The sequence below is a fragment of the Phaethon aethereus genome (assembly GCF_964289735.1).
Source record: "Phaethon aethereus genome assembly, chromosome: 1".
NCBI classification, from domain to species: Eukaryota; Metazoa; Chordata; class Aves; order Phaethontiformes; family Phaethontidae; genus Phaethon; species Phaethon aethereus.
In genome coordinates, this window is record NC_138575.1 from 221,076,790 (window position 1) to 221,096,610 (window position 19,821).

General features: G+C 39.4%; 1 protein-coding gene across 1 annotated transcript in view; it reads right to left on the reverse strand.

The window, feature by feature from the left end:
* Positions 1 to 19,821, reverse strand: part of FCHSD2 (FCH and double SH3 domains 2) — a gene marked incomplete at both ends in the record, with an annotated part of 167,780 nt that overhangs the window by 31,283 nt on the left and 116,676 nt on the right. Inside the window, 2 exons of the mRNA XM_082012210.1 lie at positions 7,728 to 7,823; positions 11,992 to 12,114. Of these exons, the coding sequence (XP_081868336.1) occupies positions 7,728 to 7,823; positions 11,992 to 12,114 (219 nt within the window). The remainder of the gene's footprint in view (positions 1 to 7,727; positions 7,824 to 11,991; positions 12,115 to 19,821) is intronic.

A 19,821-nucleotide genomic window follows, 5' to 3' on the forward strand; every position in this document is an offset into this window, starting at 1 on the left:
GATAACCTTCTGCATTATCCCAAGTGTGTTTTTGGCTTTTAATCTATTTATCAAAAGCACTTGACCAGAAAAATGAATGCAAACTTCATGGCTACTCCTAAGGGCATACTAAAAGAGAAATGAATTGTTATTGGATCAGAGTGGTTATATTAGTTATTCATAAAGCAGTATTGTATCCAAGGGGACCTCACCCTTGCTTAAAGGTCTAAGAATAAACAACGTAAAAATGGGGTAATGAAAAGAGCTGGGGCCAAACCTGTGCTGTGGTCCGTTTGGACACCAAAAATATAGGCAAAAGCAGGAGACAAGATCTAGAGGTAAAATTTAGTCTCCTGGGGAAGAAGTTGAAAATAGGGACTCCACAGCTGCACAAGAAAGCGGTGGAAATGCACAGTCTGAATACTTGGCCGAGAAGACAGTGCAAGGAGAAAGGTTTCAAAGCCATCAGGACCTGAATCGCTTCCTGATACATGGAGCGGGTATGGCAGGGAGGGACTTCACCTGACCTGGAAAAGACCAAGCTGCTGGCACTTAAGAAGGCTGTGCAGGAACTTGTAAGCCAAGGAGCAGTAGCAGGCTGCCTGGCATTGAAGAGTATATGCTTCAGGAGGACTTCAACGATGACTTGAGGAGTCTGTATCCTCAGGTAAAGACAGGCCAGAGGAGTATATCAAGGAAGAAATAAAAAACCCGCTGCCATTTAAATAGGTATGAAGAAAGGAGATTTATCTGCTATAGACATAAAAATCAAAAGTGTAAGGAAGAAGGTGGGGGAACTGAAGTGTTTGGTCCTAACCCAATTTACTAAATTAAGCTCTTGGTTAAGTGTTTTCAGGACTGGAACCTGGTGGTGGCAAGGTGTCCAATGACTCAGTTTAACCTCTTCCAAAAAAGAGGGAAACCAAAACCACTTAACCATGGCCAAGGAATGAAAGAAGAGCCAAAAAACCTGAGATAAACATAGATGGACATTCTGCTGTTCTCTCAGGGCTTGGATTACAATGAAAGCAGTGTTTAGTGCTAAAAATTCAATCAGTAAACCAACAGCAAGTACTAGATGACTCCAACCAGCTAAAGAGCTTCGAGGCTAGCAACTCTGTTTCTTAAATTACAAATGCATTTAGTCTGGAGACACGTGTCGCTTCCCCATTTTTGCCTGAAATGCTGTTGCAGGTGCAGAACCGCCTGACGACAGGGACAAACACACAGCTTGCATTCTTTTATTTATGCAGTTATATCTGGATGCAGATGGCACATGTACAGTTTTAAGAGTAAAAAAGTTGGCTCTTGAGCCTAAAAGTTCCTTGTTTTTGTAGCTGAAGACTAAAAAAAGTTCACTTCCACAAAGGAAAAAAGGAGTAAACATTTACTGCATGCAAATCACCAACACAAAACACATCTAAAACTCATAGCGGTTTCTTTTGAAGAGGTGAGGATAAGAGGTTACCATGCCAATGCTAAAAAGCAAGCTCAACCTTCTGATCAACACTTCTGGGGAGGAGGAAGGGATATGCATGACATTTTTCACACAACTCGGAGCCAAACACAGCAGTTACAAGAAAAGCGTGAGTCAAGTTGGGCGCTCATTTTTGCCTATTATTGCAGAACCAGTTTAATTTTAGTTTAGCCATGAGTGAACTAGGATGGACTTGCATTTCAGCAAATTTTCAATGTTACAAACAGGACACTGCCCTATCTTTAAAACTAAAGATTACTCGCATACAGGGTGGGTTTTTTTCCACTCAGAAGAATAAAAAAGGACCTACATCCACTATTAATAGGTTATGCAAACCTCTGTACATAGGTTATGATAAAGCTAAAAACAAATCAACCTACTATTGCTGCTTTAGATAATCATATTCTGCTTTTTAGTTTAATAAATTAACATCTCACAGTGGTGAGCGCTGGGGGCTGCAGAAGGACAAGGAACATCCTATCAGGAAGGGAATAAAGAAATAATTACATTTAAACTCATCACAAGAAAGATGGTTCTGGGATATCTGAACAGAGAAAGGGGATCCTGGGACTTTCTGACGTCATCTGGGATAAAAAATAGTCCCTCCATGACTGCATGTTTGTTACTAAAGACATTTTCTATAGCAAAATATTTAAATCCCAACAAATACTGAAGCTATTGTCTCACATCAGGTGTAACTAAAACTCTCCTTATTAAAAGTACCCATGAAAGGAACGGTTGTACAGCCATATGTATGAAATAATTTATCCAGTTGGTCTTTAGGGGGTTGTTTATTTTTATTTCTGGTTCAGTAATTATATTGGGGCATCATTGACCATTAGCTAGAAAACTCCTCTCAAACATATTATGCACACAGATTGTTGCAGCAGCTGATGCCAAACATGTTATGACAGGGTTACTGTAAAGGTTGTAGCTCTGTTTTTTCCCATCTCTAGTCTTGTGTTTTGATTTTCTTTTTTTTCCCCCAAAGGTTTGAATCTTAAAAGTACTGGGTTTTGTTAGACGTCAGCGATTAATACAGCTTTGTTGTTCCTAGTGCCTGATGTTTTTGCATTAAGCACTTTCATTACATAGCAGAGATTAAAAGCCACAAATTTTTTTTAATTTTAATCTTATTTTTAAGTTTTTAATCTTCTCACTGAAATGAATTTTGACATTAGCGTGGAGTATTTTTTCGTTAGTATATTTCCATTCTCACCCTTATAATTATCCTCATTTGCCTCAGCTATCCCAGCAGCTGCATTCACATCCAACTTTTCCAAAAATCTGTTGTGCATCCTATATAACTAGAAATATAGAAAAATTGCTCTCATTAGGTAACCAAAGGAAAGCAAGAGTACCTTCTGAATCGACTTTGACACAGAGAAATTGAGTTCACAGATATTTTCAATGCTATTTCTTTAAGCGACCTCTTCTTTCAAGTATTACTTCCGCTCTCTAGTCTCACTGTGAGAAATTATTCAGAGCTTTGCTTAAACAGTGTTTCCTGACTGTAAAAAAACAAAAAGAATGCTACCAGCATGCTCTCTAAATTAAACTAAAATTAATTAGGTAGTGAGCCAATTTCAGCTCATTATATTTAAAGTAAATCAGAAACGATGTTAAAATTCAACCCAAGAGAGCCAATAACTCTAGGGTGTGAACTTTCCCTTTTCTTCAAACTACCCTTTCAACATCAACCTCAAATATGAGTATTACATCTCAGACTTTTATTTTAACCACGACTGGGGTGGGGGGAATTAAGTAAAATTGGTTTTAGTCACGTCAGCCATGCACAAGACGCATCCAGTTACACAGGGAATGTACAGCTTTGCCAGACTCCCAGTTGCATCCGCTGAACATTTCTTTACCTGAGCGTCTGTATTTCTCCTCAGCAATTATTCCTAATACTTTCTACACTGATAAATTCAATCATAACTTTTTGGGGTGTATTTAGCTTCAAAAAAGTTCTACTTAAAAACAACATCTTTATTCCGTTCTGGTATTAAAGCACAGACTACCCTAAATACAGAAAAAGTAGTGCATTCTCTGGACTTGTTAGTTTGGTCTTTCTTACATGAGGGATTATTTTCTACTAGCAGTTTGTATTTCATGAACTTTTCTGGATTTAAATATTTAGATCAAACATCAAATATTTATATTCAATATATATAAAAGTAGAATAGAAAATTATTTAGAAAACAAAGGAATTTTAAAATATTTAAACATATTTAATACTAAATAAGTTTTAAATATATTTTAAATATTTAAAGGAATTCAACAGTAAATGCTGAAATGTGTAAATAACTCCGGCTCTGCTAAAACCTGCTAAAAGTGGAGTCTGATGAAGTAGAGCCCTCGACTGAGTCCTGATTCTCATTTATAAGGTAAATTCGATCCACTTTCAACCCCCCGAACACTTTCAGAGATGAGAAAAGAGGCCTTGCCAAAAGCAAGGATGATGTACTTTTGTAAGTCTAGCTTATACAACTGATATATATGGCTCAGAAATTCAAGATATTATTCTGCATATGATAGGGAAGTGAAATTCATCCTTCTTCTCACAATCGACCCCTAACACTTGTACTCCCATCCAAGTAACGAGGGGTGAAACTGTAGAACTCTCCACCGATCTTACCCAGATGTTGTTCTTCTGCAAATTACAGTGAGAAAATATATATTTTTTTTTTTCACGTCAAGAAGCTGTCATACAAAGCAGATTCGGCTGCATTTTTTATTTGCGTGCTCAATGAAAACGACGGCATCAGTAACGTACCGGGGAAACTACAGCCACAAGCAACACGCAGCTAAAAAACAGGAAAAAGACCTCAAAAGCGTAGCGTCAGCTTTTTGTTGCATTATCCTCCCGCGCTACGGACATGATTTTTGTCGTCCGGCTCATTTTCTCACATGATAACACGCGGTTCAAGGAAAGGAATCTTTGCCAAGCAGGAAACAGAAAAGCTGGCTCGTTTCCTTTGGATTTTGCCCCGTGCTGATGGCTAGGGCTTATCTGCGAGGCATGGGGACGCTTCCAACACAGCAGATTTCTGTGGACTTAATACTTATCACTTGCCTTGTGGGAGGATGTTTGAGGATTAAACTGTCACTACGTTGAATATAGCAGCAGCCTCCGGGTAAGGTCAGCCTGTGCTGACTGGTTTTTCTTGTGGGGCTAAAGGTGTTTCAAAAGACCCTTTTATTTTTTCCGTCTTGCTGTTCGTGAAGGCCCAGGCCATTCTGAGAATCCCTTTATCAAAAGGATGAAAGCTGGTGGGGAATTTAGCAATGATTTTTTTACTGAATACTTTTAAAACAAACCATTTCCTTAAGGGAAAATGTAGATAAATACTATAAAATAGTTTAGTAAAAAAAAAAAAATTAAAAAAAATTCTTTTTCAAAAATGAATTTCTGTCAGTCAAAATTACCTGAGACATTGAAACAATCTAAATATTTTAGTAAGATGAACAAATGTATAAAGTTAGGCTCAAACCATTTTTTTCAGATAATGGAAAATAGCTGCAAAATATTTTGTAGTGGGTTTCTCCTTGTGGACACTCAAGAGTCTACATTTCTAGCGGGACGGTGGGGAAACAAAAATGCTGAAAATGCTGGCATGGTGGAAAACCATTGCATACCTACCTTTTTTACGAATCATCTTTTTTGGAGGCGCTGACTGTGCACGTTGAGAGTATTTTGAAAGTAAATTAAGCTGTGGGCTTTGTATTTGACTCAAGGACTGCACGGCAATCCATTCTGTGTTACTCTGGCAACAGCTGTCCCCTCATAAAACAAAATTTTGAGATGGACCATGTAAAACTAGAATTTACAAAAGCATTCAGAGTTTCCCATGTAGGTGGGTTCCACATCCACGTGTTTATAACATTCTTCTTACCTACAATACTCAACATTTCATTCCTGTAATACTTAAATGCTCCAAACTTAGACCCCAGTCACAGTGGATCAGGTATTTAGTTTGAAGAGAGGCCATAATTTGTTCTTGGAAAAGGTTAATATTAAACATTTGATTATAGGTATTAATCACTCTACTTATATCGCTTTGTGTTAGTCTTCAGTGTGAAAATTATCATGCATAACCCACAAAAACTAAAAGCCAATTGCAGATCATCTACAAAGAGAGTGTGTGGCAAAAGAATGCTCGATGTGTGGCAAAAGAATGCTCGATGGTCGTTCCTCAAGTAAACGTTGTTCAATTAATTAGAAAACATAGAGTTTCTGCCAAATTCAAAAGCCTGAGCAAACGCCCTCATTCTCTTGCATTTATTGATTAAATACGGTGTCTAAATGGCAACTGCCCAGGTAGGACCCTGTCAGCTGAGCATAATTACATGTATCATAAAGAGTCTTCGTAATTTATTTATTTTTGTGAAAACTGGTTACGGCACAAGCAGCTAGAAGCTCAAAAACATGCACTGCAATGAAGACAGGCAGGAATTCTACAGCCCAGGTGGGTTAGCCAAATGAAGAAGTCACAGCACCTGAGGTGCTGAGACAGTCTAGCCATGAACGACCCCATGAACCCCCAGCAAAGGTTCACTGCCTTCTAAAAAGCTCCTGAAGTTAAGCGGTACAAGCAGCGCATGTGTACAGTGTCAGACCACCGAAGTGCTGCATCAAAGAATCATGTCGTTTTTAATGTTGAAGGGTTTAATAAGAGTGAATTACAGTTCTATTTTACATGGGGATAGCCCTCTGGAAAAAGAACAAAATTAAATTAGTAACAGGACTGCATTCCATCAGTGCATACTAATAGCCTCCAGTTGTTGTACAAGCTTCCCCATTCACGTTAGAGAAGTAACCAATTACACACATCACCATGTTGAGATGTGAAATTTTAATTCATGCCCCCAAAAGATTAGAGCATCAATTACAAATGCTGTGCAAGTGCAAAAGATAAGTGTGACGCTGATTCCCACAAATAACACAGATAAATTGCTTTTTCCTTCTCTAACAAATCTCATTGTGGGAAAAGCTTTTTTTTCAATATATATTTTTAATATATTTTTTAGTTATATTTTTTCTTTTATATATATATATATGTTATGCATTCTGTTGCCACCTCTGCGTGAGTGTAAATTCAGCACCCCGAGCCACATGCGACCGCTAACGACACAAACGCCAAAGGCCGATGTAAATACTACCAGATACCTCTGCTATAGTCATTCTCATAGCACTGACAGGTGAGGGCTCAATATCCACCAGCTGAACTGCATTAAAACTCTAGATGCAGAGATGGCAGAAGGATGAAAACACACAGCAGCAAAGGTTAGAAAGGCAAGGCAAAGACAGTTAGGCAGGTTCCGCTCACTGTATTAAAAACAACCTCAAACTGTAAGGAAAGAACTGACTCTATACAAAGGAGCTGGAAGGAAAATCAAAATCACAGTTTGTTAAATGGAAAGACAAAGGAAAACTGTGATACAGATGTTGGTATGTCTGGAAAAATCACTCTTGCGTATCTATTAACAGGGTTCTTGAATTTAATCACCTGAACCGGAGATCAAGCTATTTCTGTCCAAGTTAGTTTACTAATGAAATCAAGTAATAAAAAGCTGCACGAGGTTAACTTTTCTAAAGATCTAGACTTATTTTAAACTGTTATTTCTTAAAATAACATTAGTAATGTCAGTGGGACAGCAACAATCCACTTTAGTAAAGCGCTGTTTGGAAATGTATTTACACACTATGCTTTACTCAATTTTAATGTCATTAATGATTGCTTTGCAAGCAACGTATGCACCAAAAGAATATTTTCCGAGACTATTTTGGAATGCAATGTTTTAACAGTATTCTTTCTAAATCAGTAACTTCTTACATGTATTTATAAATATGCATTAAGTAATTTAGAGCTATATGGACGTTTTATTTGGCACAGCATCACACATGTTGTAGCCCACTAATAGCGAGTATTATGAGAATCCCAGAAGCACGACGAAAAGCTAACAAATCATAGTAAGAACTACGCTGAGAGCAGAGGAACACAGGACCTGCTAGTCACAATCTGGAAGCAAAAATATTCTGCTCTTCTGTGGATGACGCTGAGCCTGTTTGATGCTTTTGTTACGATTACCTACCTATTGCAAGCAGAGCTGGTGGAATCAGGGCACTTTCCCGTTCTTTTCCAAAAATATAGTACGGGGTTAAAGCAGACCAGGATACCAGTGAGCACTATTCTCTTACCCATTTATAACAACATTCGTAAAAATAGAGCAAGAACAAATAAATCAAGGAATTCAGCAGGGTTCTTACAGTGTCACTGTCACTTGGTTGGAACTGGAAAGGCTGCGGTTTGTGAAAGACCGAGTTCTCCTGTAAAAACAGCTGTAGATTGTAATCCCGCACCACCTGAGAAAAAAAACAAATGCCACTTAGGGCTGTAAACTTAATTTAAAAACAAAAACTAAACTTAATTCTGTAAACTTAAAAACATGCTACAGTAAAATTAGCACACTCTTTCAAACAGAGACAGAACCTTGAATGCAACAAAAGGAAATACAGGAGCTGGTTCTGGGCAGTACTACCCACAGGCATTCAGAAGGACACACACTAGACAAGATAGAGCTAAAAAATATCTGCCATTCACCTACGAAAAATCCCACAAAGGCAAAATGGGGGGGAAAAAGCCAATTATCAAGTATATAAAAATATTTTTCTCTCCTCTTGCGGATAATTTCTTGTACACAGTTCCTTCCTAAGCTGAAAAGTCTTATTTTTACACAAATTATTAGTTGCAGGAGCTAAAAAGATTGTTTGGCATAACACATACAAAATCAGTTGCAAAATTCATCTCTTTATATTAAATAGCTTTCAGAGAAAACTCTCATAGCTTGCATTTCGCTAAACCAAAACTGCTTCAGCTACTAAATTTGTTTAATGATACATTTCAGATAGCATGACACGTATCCCTAAACAAATCTCTTAGGGCACAATTTACACATAGTTATAAAGAAAAACTCAGTGATTGCAACATGAAAAAATAGTATCGCTGGTTGAAGAACTCTAGAGAGTATTCACTGCTTCAATTGATGAAAATGAATAAATAGCAGCATGGAATTATAAAAACCTATTACCAAGCCGAGGGTTTAAATCTACAGAAGTGTATAATAAAGATGGTATTTACCCAGAAATAGCAGCAGCATTGTATATGACTGAGAACTCTGATTACACTGTATGTACAATGGTAAATACATGTTCTCTAATGCATCAAAATGTTGATGCTCGTGTTACCGAAATACTGAACTGTAAAAAATTAATCTTCAGTTAAAGAAAGTAAATAGTCCTCCAGGGCCAATAATGCACTCATTTAAAACAGTAAAGTACATAATTACTGCACCAATTTGAGCAGTTGAACGTAAACACATTCAGATGTGTGGAAAACATACAGAGAAGGGATACAGGGAGTCCATAGTAGGAATTCCCATAAATAGAAATTTGGAAAATATTGAAGGAGGAATCATCTGCGGCTTCAGACGATGCTCAGCACGGACCATGGCATCGAGGTCATTCACATTAAACAGCTCCAGCCTTCACATAGTCCTTTAGATACATGTGAACACTGGCCGTAGCAGACAACTCCGTGCCATGTCAAATAGATGGAAACTGTTTTAACCCAACTGCAATTAGAAAACCCAAAGTGTAGTTACTGAGGACACTGAGGACAGGAAAACCTCTACAGTTATTTTAATGCAATAAGCTTTCGCTGAAGACCTCTAACAAAAGCAACTCAGCTCTTCAAAGAAGAAAACCCATCTTTACAGGAGCACTCATAAGAAATCTTCCCTCAAAGCAACAATACTGAGTTATGAATGAGAACAACTCTTAGCACAATGTGCGGCTTTGGAGAGTATGCAAGTCCAGAAAATTAATCCCCTGGAACATTTTGCACAATACATTTGTCAATTGTTAAAAAGACAATAAAAAGACTCGTAAGCAACACAGTATTCTCAGGACTAAGCAGCAACTTTTCCAAATAGGTATCTTGTTATTCAGAAAATAAGTCAATGTTCTCACGCAGTTTCTGTATGAAGTCAACGTCAATTGGCTTGTTAAAATAGACTTGAAACCAAATGTTAAATATATACCATATGCAGAAAGAAGGCATAGTCAGAGGCATGCATAAATGAAATTATTTCCCCTAGGTTGGTGAAGCTTCTTACCAGAAACATCACAGAAATGTTATTTCAAAACAGCAAATGGAATTTCAGAAAATATTCCAAAGAAAATCAGATTTTTTCCAAAAGAGAAGTGCAAGCAGCACACATCTTGAATAAGACTCTTCGAATGAAAAGGCAGTTAAGTTGCATTTTCATCTGCTCCGTGGCAGAGGGTAGTATTTCCTGGACACGCCTGAGGAATGACATGGGTCACCCCAACCTAGCAGTAAGAAAACCTCCAAAGCTGCAACAAACGATGCTACGATAAACTGATGAAAAACCTTCACTTCAGACAAAAAAACTTGGTTTTGAGATGTTTCCTTCAATCTACATTAGGGTTAGGTGACTGACAATCTCCTAAGCGGCGGAACAGGACACAGCCCTGCCCAGCCGAAGCAGCCACCTCTGGCTCGCCGACGTTCCAGAGGTAAGCAGGCACTTCTGGGAAGCAACTCGTCTCGTTCTAAAGCAAGTATCATTTAATTCCATCCTGTAAACAGAAATACAGCTCAGATGGAAAAATGAAAGCATTTCTACCGATGAGCTAAAGTGTCTCTTCTAAAGGCAGCTTGGCAAGCTTGTGATCTTGTACTTAAATCTTGATCTTGTACTTGATCTTGTACTTAAAACTAACAAAGAAAGGTGAAGAATTAAAACAACCCAATAAATATTTTAAAACTTTGCTTTGATGGCAGGCTGGGTTTTACTCCAAATTACTAAATTGCTAACAAATTTGTTACATGCTTAACACTCAAGCTACTTTTGAAACACATGTATAGCTTTTGCTATAGAGTTTCTACTCCGGATTCACCTCTCCTTTTTGAGCTGATTCCTGCAATGTGGACCTACAGGAAAAGCTGAAAGTTCAAAGAGAAAGGATGAGCAAAGCCCATGTCTGTGTAACGATCCACTGATTGCGTTTAGTATTTCAGAGCAAGACACACATTTTCAGTAGTGATGTAATACAAATTTCTCTTCTCTGCATTCTTGAACCGCGAGGATAGAAAAAAATTGGTGCCAACGAGCTGTGAACCAGTTGTAAAAATCCTGTTCAGACCTGACAGCTGTATTTACATTTTTCTTCGGTCTCCAGGCATTGCACTAACTTAGTAAAGCAGAAACAGGACTATTTTTCTGAAACGTACAGCATGACACAGTTACTGTGTAAAATAAGCCAGACCTGCAGGCTTCTGGCCACACAGAGGCTTGCCAACACGAGCTGTCGTGAGCTCAGCTCACACGAAGAGACGACGAAGGTATTCCGACACAAATGAGTTCTTTGGAAAGGAGAGTTTAGATAGATGGAAGTCCCTGGCAGGCAACATTCCAAATATTCTGATTACAAAGCATTGGATCTAATATTGAGAAATTAATTATGAATATGTAGACATTCTATGTAAGCATATTTAATTAAAAGATTCAAAATCAGCATTTTGGGGGAAGATGTTTTAAGCCAACCTGAACGACACACACCAAGGTAAATTACTGAAAGTCCTCTTCCAACAGAAGATAAAATGGTATTTTCATTACCTTTACAGCTGCTGCCAAGTAAATTCAAAGACAAGGTGGCGTGAAGCCAGTTTTTAATCCATCACTTTATATCTAATAAGGTGTGAGTTAGCATGCTTGCAGGTAAATAAGGAACACGTGAAATATGTTGTTTCTACATAAGTCCCTGCATAAATGTTTCTGTTTCTGTGTGGGTGGTTAAGGCATATGCATAAAGGAATATTATGACTGCACCAAAGCAGTCCATTTAAGCTCAATGGCAATTTTTTTTTTTTTTTTTTTTAGCCCAGCAGATGAATTATTTAAGTATCAAAATTATCCTGGAAGCAATCACATATTTCTGATTCTGGCTGCTCGACAAAGCAAACAACTCATGTCTCTGAGAAGCCTCTAATCTGTTTTCTGCTTTTGCCATTCTTAATTCAAGGGGGAAAACACCATAATATTTTGGTTTTTAAGTTGACAGTCAATTATTAAGAAATGATCCAAACAGTTTCACAGGGCTTTACTGTGATGGATGACTAATGCAGTTCCAGATGACACAGTGCAGAACTCTCAGCTGCAATTTTTCCTTCCAAACTCGCAGAGTGAGTATAACTGAACAGCTCTTGGTCGCTGTTCTCTAAAGATCTTGCGCCGTGTAAATGCACTCAAGAGAATGCAATCTGGGTGGCAATAGGAAAAATCCTCCCCAGGAAAACTGTCTTGTTTCTTTGAACTTAATATCACTCAAGAGTAACCAAAATAATAACCATTCAGTTCTGTCATTATTTTGGAAGCAAATCTTAAGCCTGGGAAGTTACATATGCTGTAAGAATTCAGTTACAAAGGATCACTCAGTAAAAACTTACCCTGCTGGAAGTCTCCAGTAAAAACTGGAATGTGTTTTGTACAGCTTGACATGTCTCTAGTTCAGTCCTGCTGAATGCCATTAAATAATCCTTAAGGTGATCATACACATTTCCATCAAGAGCCTGTATGAGGGAAAGAATTTGAGAAAATTAAGAAAGAAATTAAGAAAAGCAATGGGTACTTTTGTACATAATTTATTAATATCCATGTCTCGATTTGTAAGATGCTCATGGAATTTCTTTTAACACATATTCACCTACAACGTTTAGCCTGGCGAGTGACAGGTGGACATCTTTCATTTTTGACGAGGAGGAATGACAGTGCTTTCTTTCCATTAGATGGCACCACAGAGCACCATAACAATAGTCCGTTATATTAAATGATTTCTGTCCAGTTGGGTACCACGGCCATCGCAGAACAGCGAGGTCAGGTTTGGGTAAGTGAACACGCTCAGGGAGATGCCATTTATGTCAAGAGAAGGCCCTGGGAGCTGCAAGGATACGGGACTCCTGCCAGCCAGAGCACGCTTCAAGTCACCGTAGCGCGCTCCAGATGACCCTACCAAGACACTCAACGTCTGTATCCTTCAGACTTGCGGCTCTTTGCTCCTTAAAAACCTGCTGAGCACTAGCTGCCATTTCACATAAGCACAACATAGCCCTTTTGCGCACAGAAATACCCAATGCGTAACAAAAAGGTATTGTAAACTTAGCACTTGGAGCACGACACCAAAGTTCAAACTCAAGCCCTGTTGTAAAATCACATCGCATGGCCTAGGTTACATGTAGGTTTAACGCAAGTTCTGTATTAAGCGTGTACAACTTTGCAAGTGACTGACAATTTCATTTTAATATTTGACTCCAGATATATTTAAATATGTATTTTTAAAGTATATATTATATATATAAAAACCACAAATATTGGTGTGTCATATATATTTAAATACACATAATTTCACAGATACCCGTTTAAATAGTACATTCATTGCAATAGCGTATATCAGATTTCAACAGATTCAAGAATGTATTTCTATGTAAAATTGCATTCGATTATTTAAATAATTTCAAAAAGTCAGGAGGGAAAAAAAAAGGTGAAATTGTACAAGCCTTAAGACATAGCTTCTGCCCCAGCAAAATCAAGCCCAACAGACACAAATCACTCAGAACTGATGACGAACAGCAGAAGAGATTTTTCCTTCTGCCAAAAGTTTCACCCACCGTCAGCGCACAGCTACGGCAACCACCCGATGAAATTCAAACGGAACCTGCAGACATCCTCAGTGAAGGGTGTTTTGAGAAATACGATAAAATAGCGCAACTGGAATTGTCGCGTCCAAAAATTTATATCCCAAATCCACTTTATACTAACGCTGTTTTCTTCATCCTCCACCGGCCAAGCGTCAAGTGCTTCCTAGCGCGGGCTGATTTTCTCCTTCAGCCTTTAGACATTAAACCTGCCTCCAACATGCTGGTGCAAAACCCGCGGCCCTCAGGAAACGAACGGATAGGATGCCATGCCAAACCTGCAGCAAGGAGTGGGACTGCTTTCAAGCCACCACAATGCAGCCGGCTCACTCGGCCATGCGGCCGGCTACCCGGCTCAAAGGCTGGTCTCGAGGGGTCAGCAAACAGGGCGGTTCCGTGAGGCCCCCAGCCATGGGAAGGCTCTCGTACGCCAAGGAAGACGTACCGTACGGCTGGGAACGCGCTGTAGGTTAACTTCTCCAGGCTCTTACAAGTGACGCCAGCTCTACCGAATACGCTGTTAAGCATCATTTAAAAAAATAAAAAAATTCTTATTAAAATAATTACATAATATGAGTTTATGGCTGGGATGTTCATTTGACAAAGATGTCAGGAAATTCCCGGCTGCAAATCCATAAAATCCTACAGCGATACACACAGGCTGCTTCAGTCCTTGTCTCTCTTGTGGTAGGCACAGCTTTACTGGAATTCATCTTGCAGTGCACATTTAGTTCAGGAGACACAGTCCTGGGTTAGCACGAGGATTTTAACACTTTAATGGCTTTTCTAACGCTAAAGGGACGAGCCCTCCGTCTCATAGCTATATGAGCACCAAAATTAGCATCCCATTTCAAGGGCATTAACGTTCACATCAAATACGCACCGTCCCGATCACAGGTCCGGCTCGCACTATCAGAAAACACAAATAATGCATAAAATTGCCAAGAGCAGTTGTGCTCTCAGGAGGGTTGCTGCACGACTACGACAATCCTGAAACTCCCTAAAAATGGAACTTGCAGACTTTTATCACCGAGCATCTCTGTTCCCAGAGCTTTTCAGATCAAACATCGGGCTGGAGCGCAACTCTGCTAATAAAGGCGAATATATAGTCTAAACTTGGCAATGCAATTATAAATGCTCAGTTTGCAAAGCAGCTGTGACTTTTTTTTTATTCCAGTGTGCTATAAACGAGTATTTCAGAGCTCGAGCCCCTGCCTTCATATCAAGCCCATATGTTCTTTTTATGTTAAACCCAGCAGGAGGGGTTCATGTCATTTAACTTAAGACATCTACAGTGCAGACATCTACGCTGGAGTTTGTCACTCTAGGTCCTTTTGAGAGTCAATGGAGAGAAGCTGGTACTTCTGTGGTGTGATTCGTCTCCCTCTAAGATAGATGGCTAAAATAGGTCAGCTGAAACGCGGCACGCTAAGTGCCTATTCCTCTTCACTGACCGTAAATAGCGCCCAGACAATTAGCTTAGATAGACACGTCTACACGGTGGTCATGTAAAGTTGGGTGAGACGAAGCCCGTCTCAACACATGTTTATTCTCTGCAACTATTATCTACCGAGTAGTAGGAATTAACTCCTTCCTCTACAGCTGTATTCTGTAAGCCTAGGAATATAAAAAGATGTATAAACTTGAATTTCATTTTCCCCTGGCTCCTCTTGCAATGACCACAGCTCTGAAGTTTTGAGCTAAAACACCAGAATACCCCCCGCAATGTGACCTAAGAGATACATAAGAAAGAACATCAAAGGGTGTCAAAACATTAGGAAGCGTACAAATCTGTCAGCACGTGAAAACTGCCTTACAGCCTTTCTCCTTTCATTAATTAAAAGCGGTTTCAATATGATGAAGTTCTTAAATACCGATGAGAGCTGCCAGAATTGAAGTTATTAAAGTCGGCTCAGTACAACACAGGCACATTTGTCAGCCAAGTAAAGCCACGGCGAAGCGCACGGCCCCAACGCACACTAAGAAACTCAGCGCTGCGCAGAAAAAGTGACAATCCCATCAGTCACAGGATTAGAGAGCTGGGTAGGTACAAACGGCTTTCGATGATAATGTATCTATTCATTCTATAAAATGGTAATTATCATATCAAGCTGGATATGTTAATACTAAAACAAAAGATTTAACATGTGAACTATACAATATAAATTAACATTCATGTGGGATTTTATAACACCTAATCTGAATCTCATTTACTTACAAATATGCTGACCCAAACCACTAAACATCACAATCTAGGTCTGAAATAAAACGTTTTTTCAAAATTTCTAAACATACAACTTGAAGAGGAAACTGGAGGGGAAAAAAAAATTAAAAAAACTCCAACACACATTATTTCACTACAATGGCTTTTGTTCTTGTTCTGAATCTCAAAAGATTACTAAATCACTTAGCGTATTACAATCAGACTGAAAAACCTCTCTTTTTACAACCTCAAAAGGAAATCAAGATTCTTTCTTTTTTTTTTAAAACAAATCTGGCATCAGAACCAAGATAATATGAAGTTATGTCCCACAGAATTACCATTTCCAAGGATAGAGAAAAGTCAATGGCTTTTAAGAAATAATGTCTTTACAGTGAAATTGGCATACTAAAGGTAAAAAAACTACTTCCCCACCTGAAATTAGGACTGACAAAAATTGAAATTGTTAACAAAGGGAATGGATACACAACCACGTTAAAGTGTATTTTCATGAGAAATCCTATACATTAATTCAAATCGATAAAATGGCATTGGGGGGGTGGAGAACATTTTTCTGATTTCAGCATAAAGTTTCAACTATAACGTAACATAGTTTTCCTAGGAACAAAAATATAGTCCCAATTTAAGACCATCATTTTGAGGAAGTTTTTCTGTTTTAATTCAAGAGATTATATTAAACATTTTAGGAACTAACTTCTAATCTAGTCTAGTCTAGTCTATCTCATATGCACTGGCTTTAATCATTCTACATTTCCAAAAGAGTTCCTCAAAAGCAAAGATGTAAATAAAGCTATTTTAGATATTGTTAATATATTTGGTTGCCTTTGGGACGTTCTTAACCTAAGATGGTAATGCACAATGTAGAAAAGATACCGTGTCGAGCATATCGCGTTCATCCATGTAACTTACTTCAAGGTCTCTTCACTAGAACATTCGTAGGTCTCCGTCACGCTCCATTTAAAAATTACCATTTCAATTTCTTGGAGAAGACCAAGAACAAGTTTTAAAAGACTCGTTCCTTTTCAAATCCCAAAGGAAAAATGGAAATTATTTGACCCATGTCTAACATAGACCAGAGTCATGCAAAGGTACCAAGGCAATGTCTTACATTTTATCTCGTTTCTTTCTGAAATATTCCTGTTACTCCAGTCATGTTTGTCTTGCACAAAAACTACAAACCTGTGGTGAAGCTTTGGATAATATTTTTACATTTTGAATTCGCGTGTTCAAATTAAATCTCTCATTCAACAATCTGAATCTGCCAGGCACCAAAACCTGGACCTTACAGTGCCAAGTTAAAAGACCACAAAAAGTTCCCTACACTTGTAAAGTCACGTGCGCTTTCACTGATTAATTAATGCTAGTCTCATCTGAATCATCACTGCCTAGAAATAATTTTATATTTTTAAACATGAGCATTTATATTTTTATATATCTTTGAATTTCCTAACCCTCACTGGAACCCCATTTGTTCGACAAGACGACCTTTGTGGAGCAAACGAAGTTTTCATTTTAAACATCCATCCTTTCATGAGTTGACACAACTCAACAGTTTACCTGTGCTAATTCTGCCTACACCAAGCGTTAAAAACCTTGACAAATGCGTTGTAAGCTGCCACCACTTGGCCGGAAACGGTATGACGTTGAAGGCAAAGAATTTCCTTACATGGGTGGAGGTAACATAACAAAATTAGACCTGACCCTGCCCCACCCGGACTACAGTCTGAAAATAAAAAGATAAGGAAAAGTTTTAAATTAATTGAACAAAAATCATTGTGTTTCTGGAGTGATAACTCTTCTGTGAAGTCAACGCTATTGCATCACGGTAATGTGACCTATTTTCCTGTTTAGTAACCAAAGCAAACCCCTCAAATAAAAAGGGAGATCTGTATCACAAATGCCTCCTATTTTAAGTAGCCTATTAAAAAACTAAATTCTTATATCACCCTATTCTCATTTTGCATTAGAAACCCTGTTTCATCTGTCCCTGATCACAGAATCACAGAATCACTAAGGTTGGAAAGGACCTTCAAGATCATCAAGTCCAACCATTAATCCAGCTCCACCGTGCCCCCTAAACCATGTCCTGAAGTGCCACATCCACACGTTTTTTGAACACTTCCAGAGATGGCGACTCCACCACCTCCCTGGGCAGTCTGTGCCAATGCTTGACCACCCTCTCGGTGAAGAAATTTTTCCTAATATCCAATCTAAACCTCCTCTGGCACAACTCTCATTTCCTCTTGTCCTATCACTGGTTACTTGGGAGAAGAGACCAACCCCCACCTCACCACAACCCCCTCTCAGGTAGTTGTAGAGAGCGATGAGGGCTCCCCTCAGCCTCCTCTTCTCCAGACTAAACATCCCCAGTTCCCTCAGTCGCCCCTCATCAGACTTGTGCTCCAGACCCCTCCCCAGCTCCGTTGCCCTTCTCTGGACACGCTCCAGCACCTCAACATCCTTCTTGTCGTGAGGGGCCCAACACTGAACACAGGATTCGAGGTGCGGCCTCACCAGTGCCCAGTACAGGGGCACCATCCCTGCCCTGCTCCTGCTGGCCACACTAGTGCTGATACAGGCCAGGATGCTGTTGGCCTTCTTGGCCACCTGGGCACACTGCTGGCTCATGTTCAGCCGGCTGTCAACCAGCACCCCCAGGTCTCTTTCTGCCGGGCAGCTCTCCAGCCACTCCTCCCCAAGCCTGTAGCGTTGCATGGGGTTGTTGTGACCCAAGTGCAGGACCCTGCACTTGGCCTTATTAAACCTCATACACTTGACCTCTGCCCATCGATCCAGCCTGTCCAGATCCCTCTGCAGAGCCCTCCTACCCTCCAGCAGATCAACACTCCCACCCAACTTGGTGTCATCTGCAAACTTACTGAGGGAGCAAATGGGATCTGTAACACAGTAAGAACAGGGACTCTATTTTTCGCCCTGCATTTTCCATAATACTACTCTAAACTTTTTCTTACTTAACATTAAAAAAATCCCAAATACAAATTACATAACACGCATGCTGAGTGAAGCTTTCTGAGTGCTTGTGTTTAAAACTTACACCTATAATCCATTAAATAAACAGTGCGATCTCATGGATAGTGCAGTCTGGGAATTTTCAGTTGAATGATTTTGTTTAACGAGACTGCAGGTGGTTTAATCTTTATATGCAATTACCTCAGAATATAAAAAGGAATATCAAAAGGAAACTTTGGGGTACGTACAAAAGTTAAAAAAAGTTGTTAAGAGGAATTATCACTATTATGACATTAGCTTAAGCATCCTTCCGGGTCTCTGAGAGGTTAAGAACAAAAGTAGCTCGTATCTATTTTATCCCAAGCGTGGCAGTGGATCTCAGATTATTTGACAGTGAATCATAGTGAAGACTGTTTTAAAAACTCATCCAAAACTCAGAAGTAATAAAGTCAACACCTTGAATCAGCTGGCTTTGCCGAACTCAGCAGTACTCGGATCAGTGATACATAACAGCATTTCCCAAGGACACTGGGAGAGAAAGGAAGGAAGGTCAGGAAAACCCATCCTTTCCAGTTAACAACTACATTCCACGGTGATTTTCCCTTAAAAATGCTGATTCCTGGTGGTAATTTATTCGAGGCATCAATTTCTACTAATACCAAAAAGAAGCCTGCCTTCTTTAAGTGTGTTTCTTTTTAAATTCCTCCATCACCGCAGTATTTGTCACTGCTGAAGTAACCCTTCTTCTCCATCAAGACATCCTAACATCAATCATCTCTGTGAGTATTTGTCAACAAAACGCAACTTCTATATATAAATTACCAACAAACCCAAGATCAAAGCAAGAGGAGCGTCCCTGAGCAGCATGCCTGCAGCAACCGGGTATCTGCCGACCTAAAACTAACGTGAGCTCCTGCGTTTCTCAGTCCTTGCAATCCTGTAGGCACAACTGCGCAGTGTCTGCACCGATCACAATATTGAAGTCTGAAGTCTGTCCTAAAAATGGCTGCAAGCCTGCTGCCTAGCCTGCCCTTCACAGGCTCAGCGTTTGATAAAAATCCTATTTTTCTGCTAAACAGTATGTGCAAGAGGAAAAAGAAAAGGTGATGACAAAAACCTACTCTCTTCACTGGATCAAAAAGCTAGCACTGGATTTCCTCAGCCTATGAGGAGAAACGACCATCTAAGCTCAGCTCTGTAAAATCAGAATTTCAAGATACGCAGTAGTGCCGCCCCACAGTTTGCATCCAGTGCAAACCAGTGCTAAGCTAAGGCCATAAAATTCTCCGTATCCCAGGATAATCTTGCACATCCGAAGCCGCTGTGGTGGTAAGCCTCCTTCACAGGAGGGCCAGTTCCAACTCGCTCTCGACAAGTAACATGACCTAGCTCTG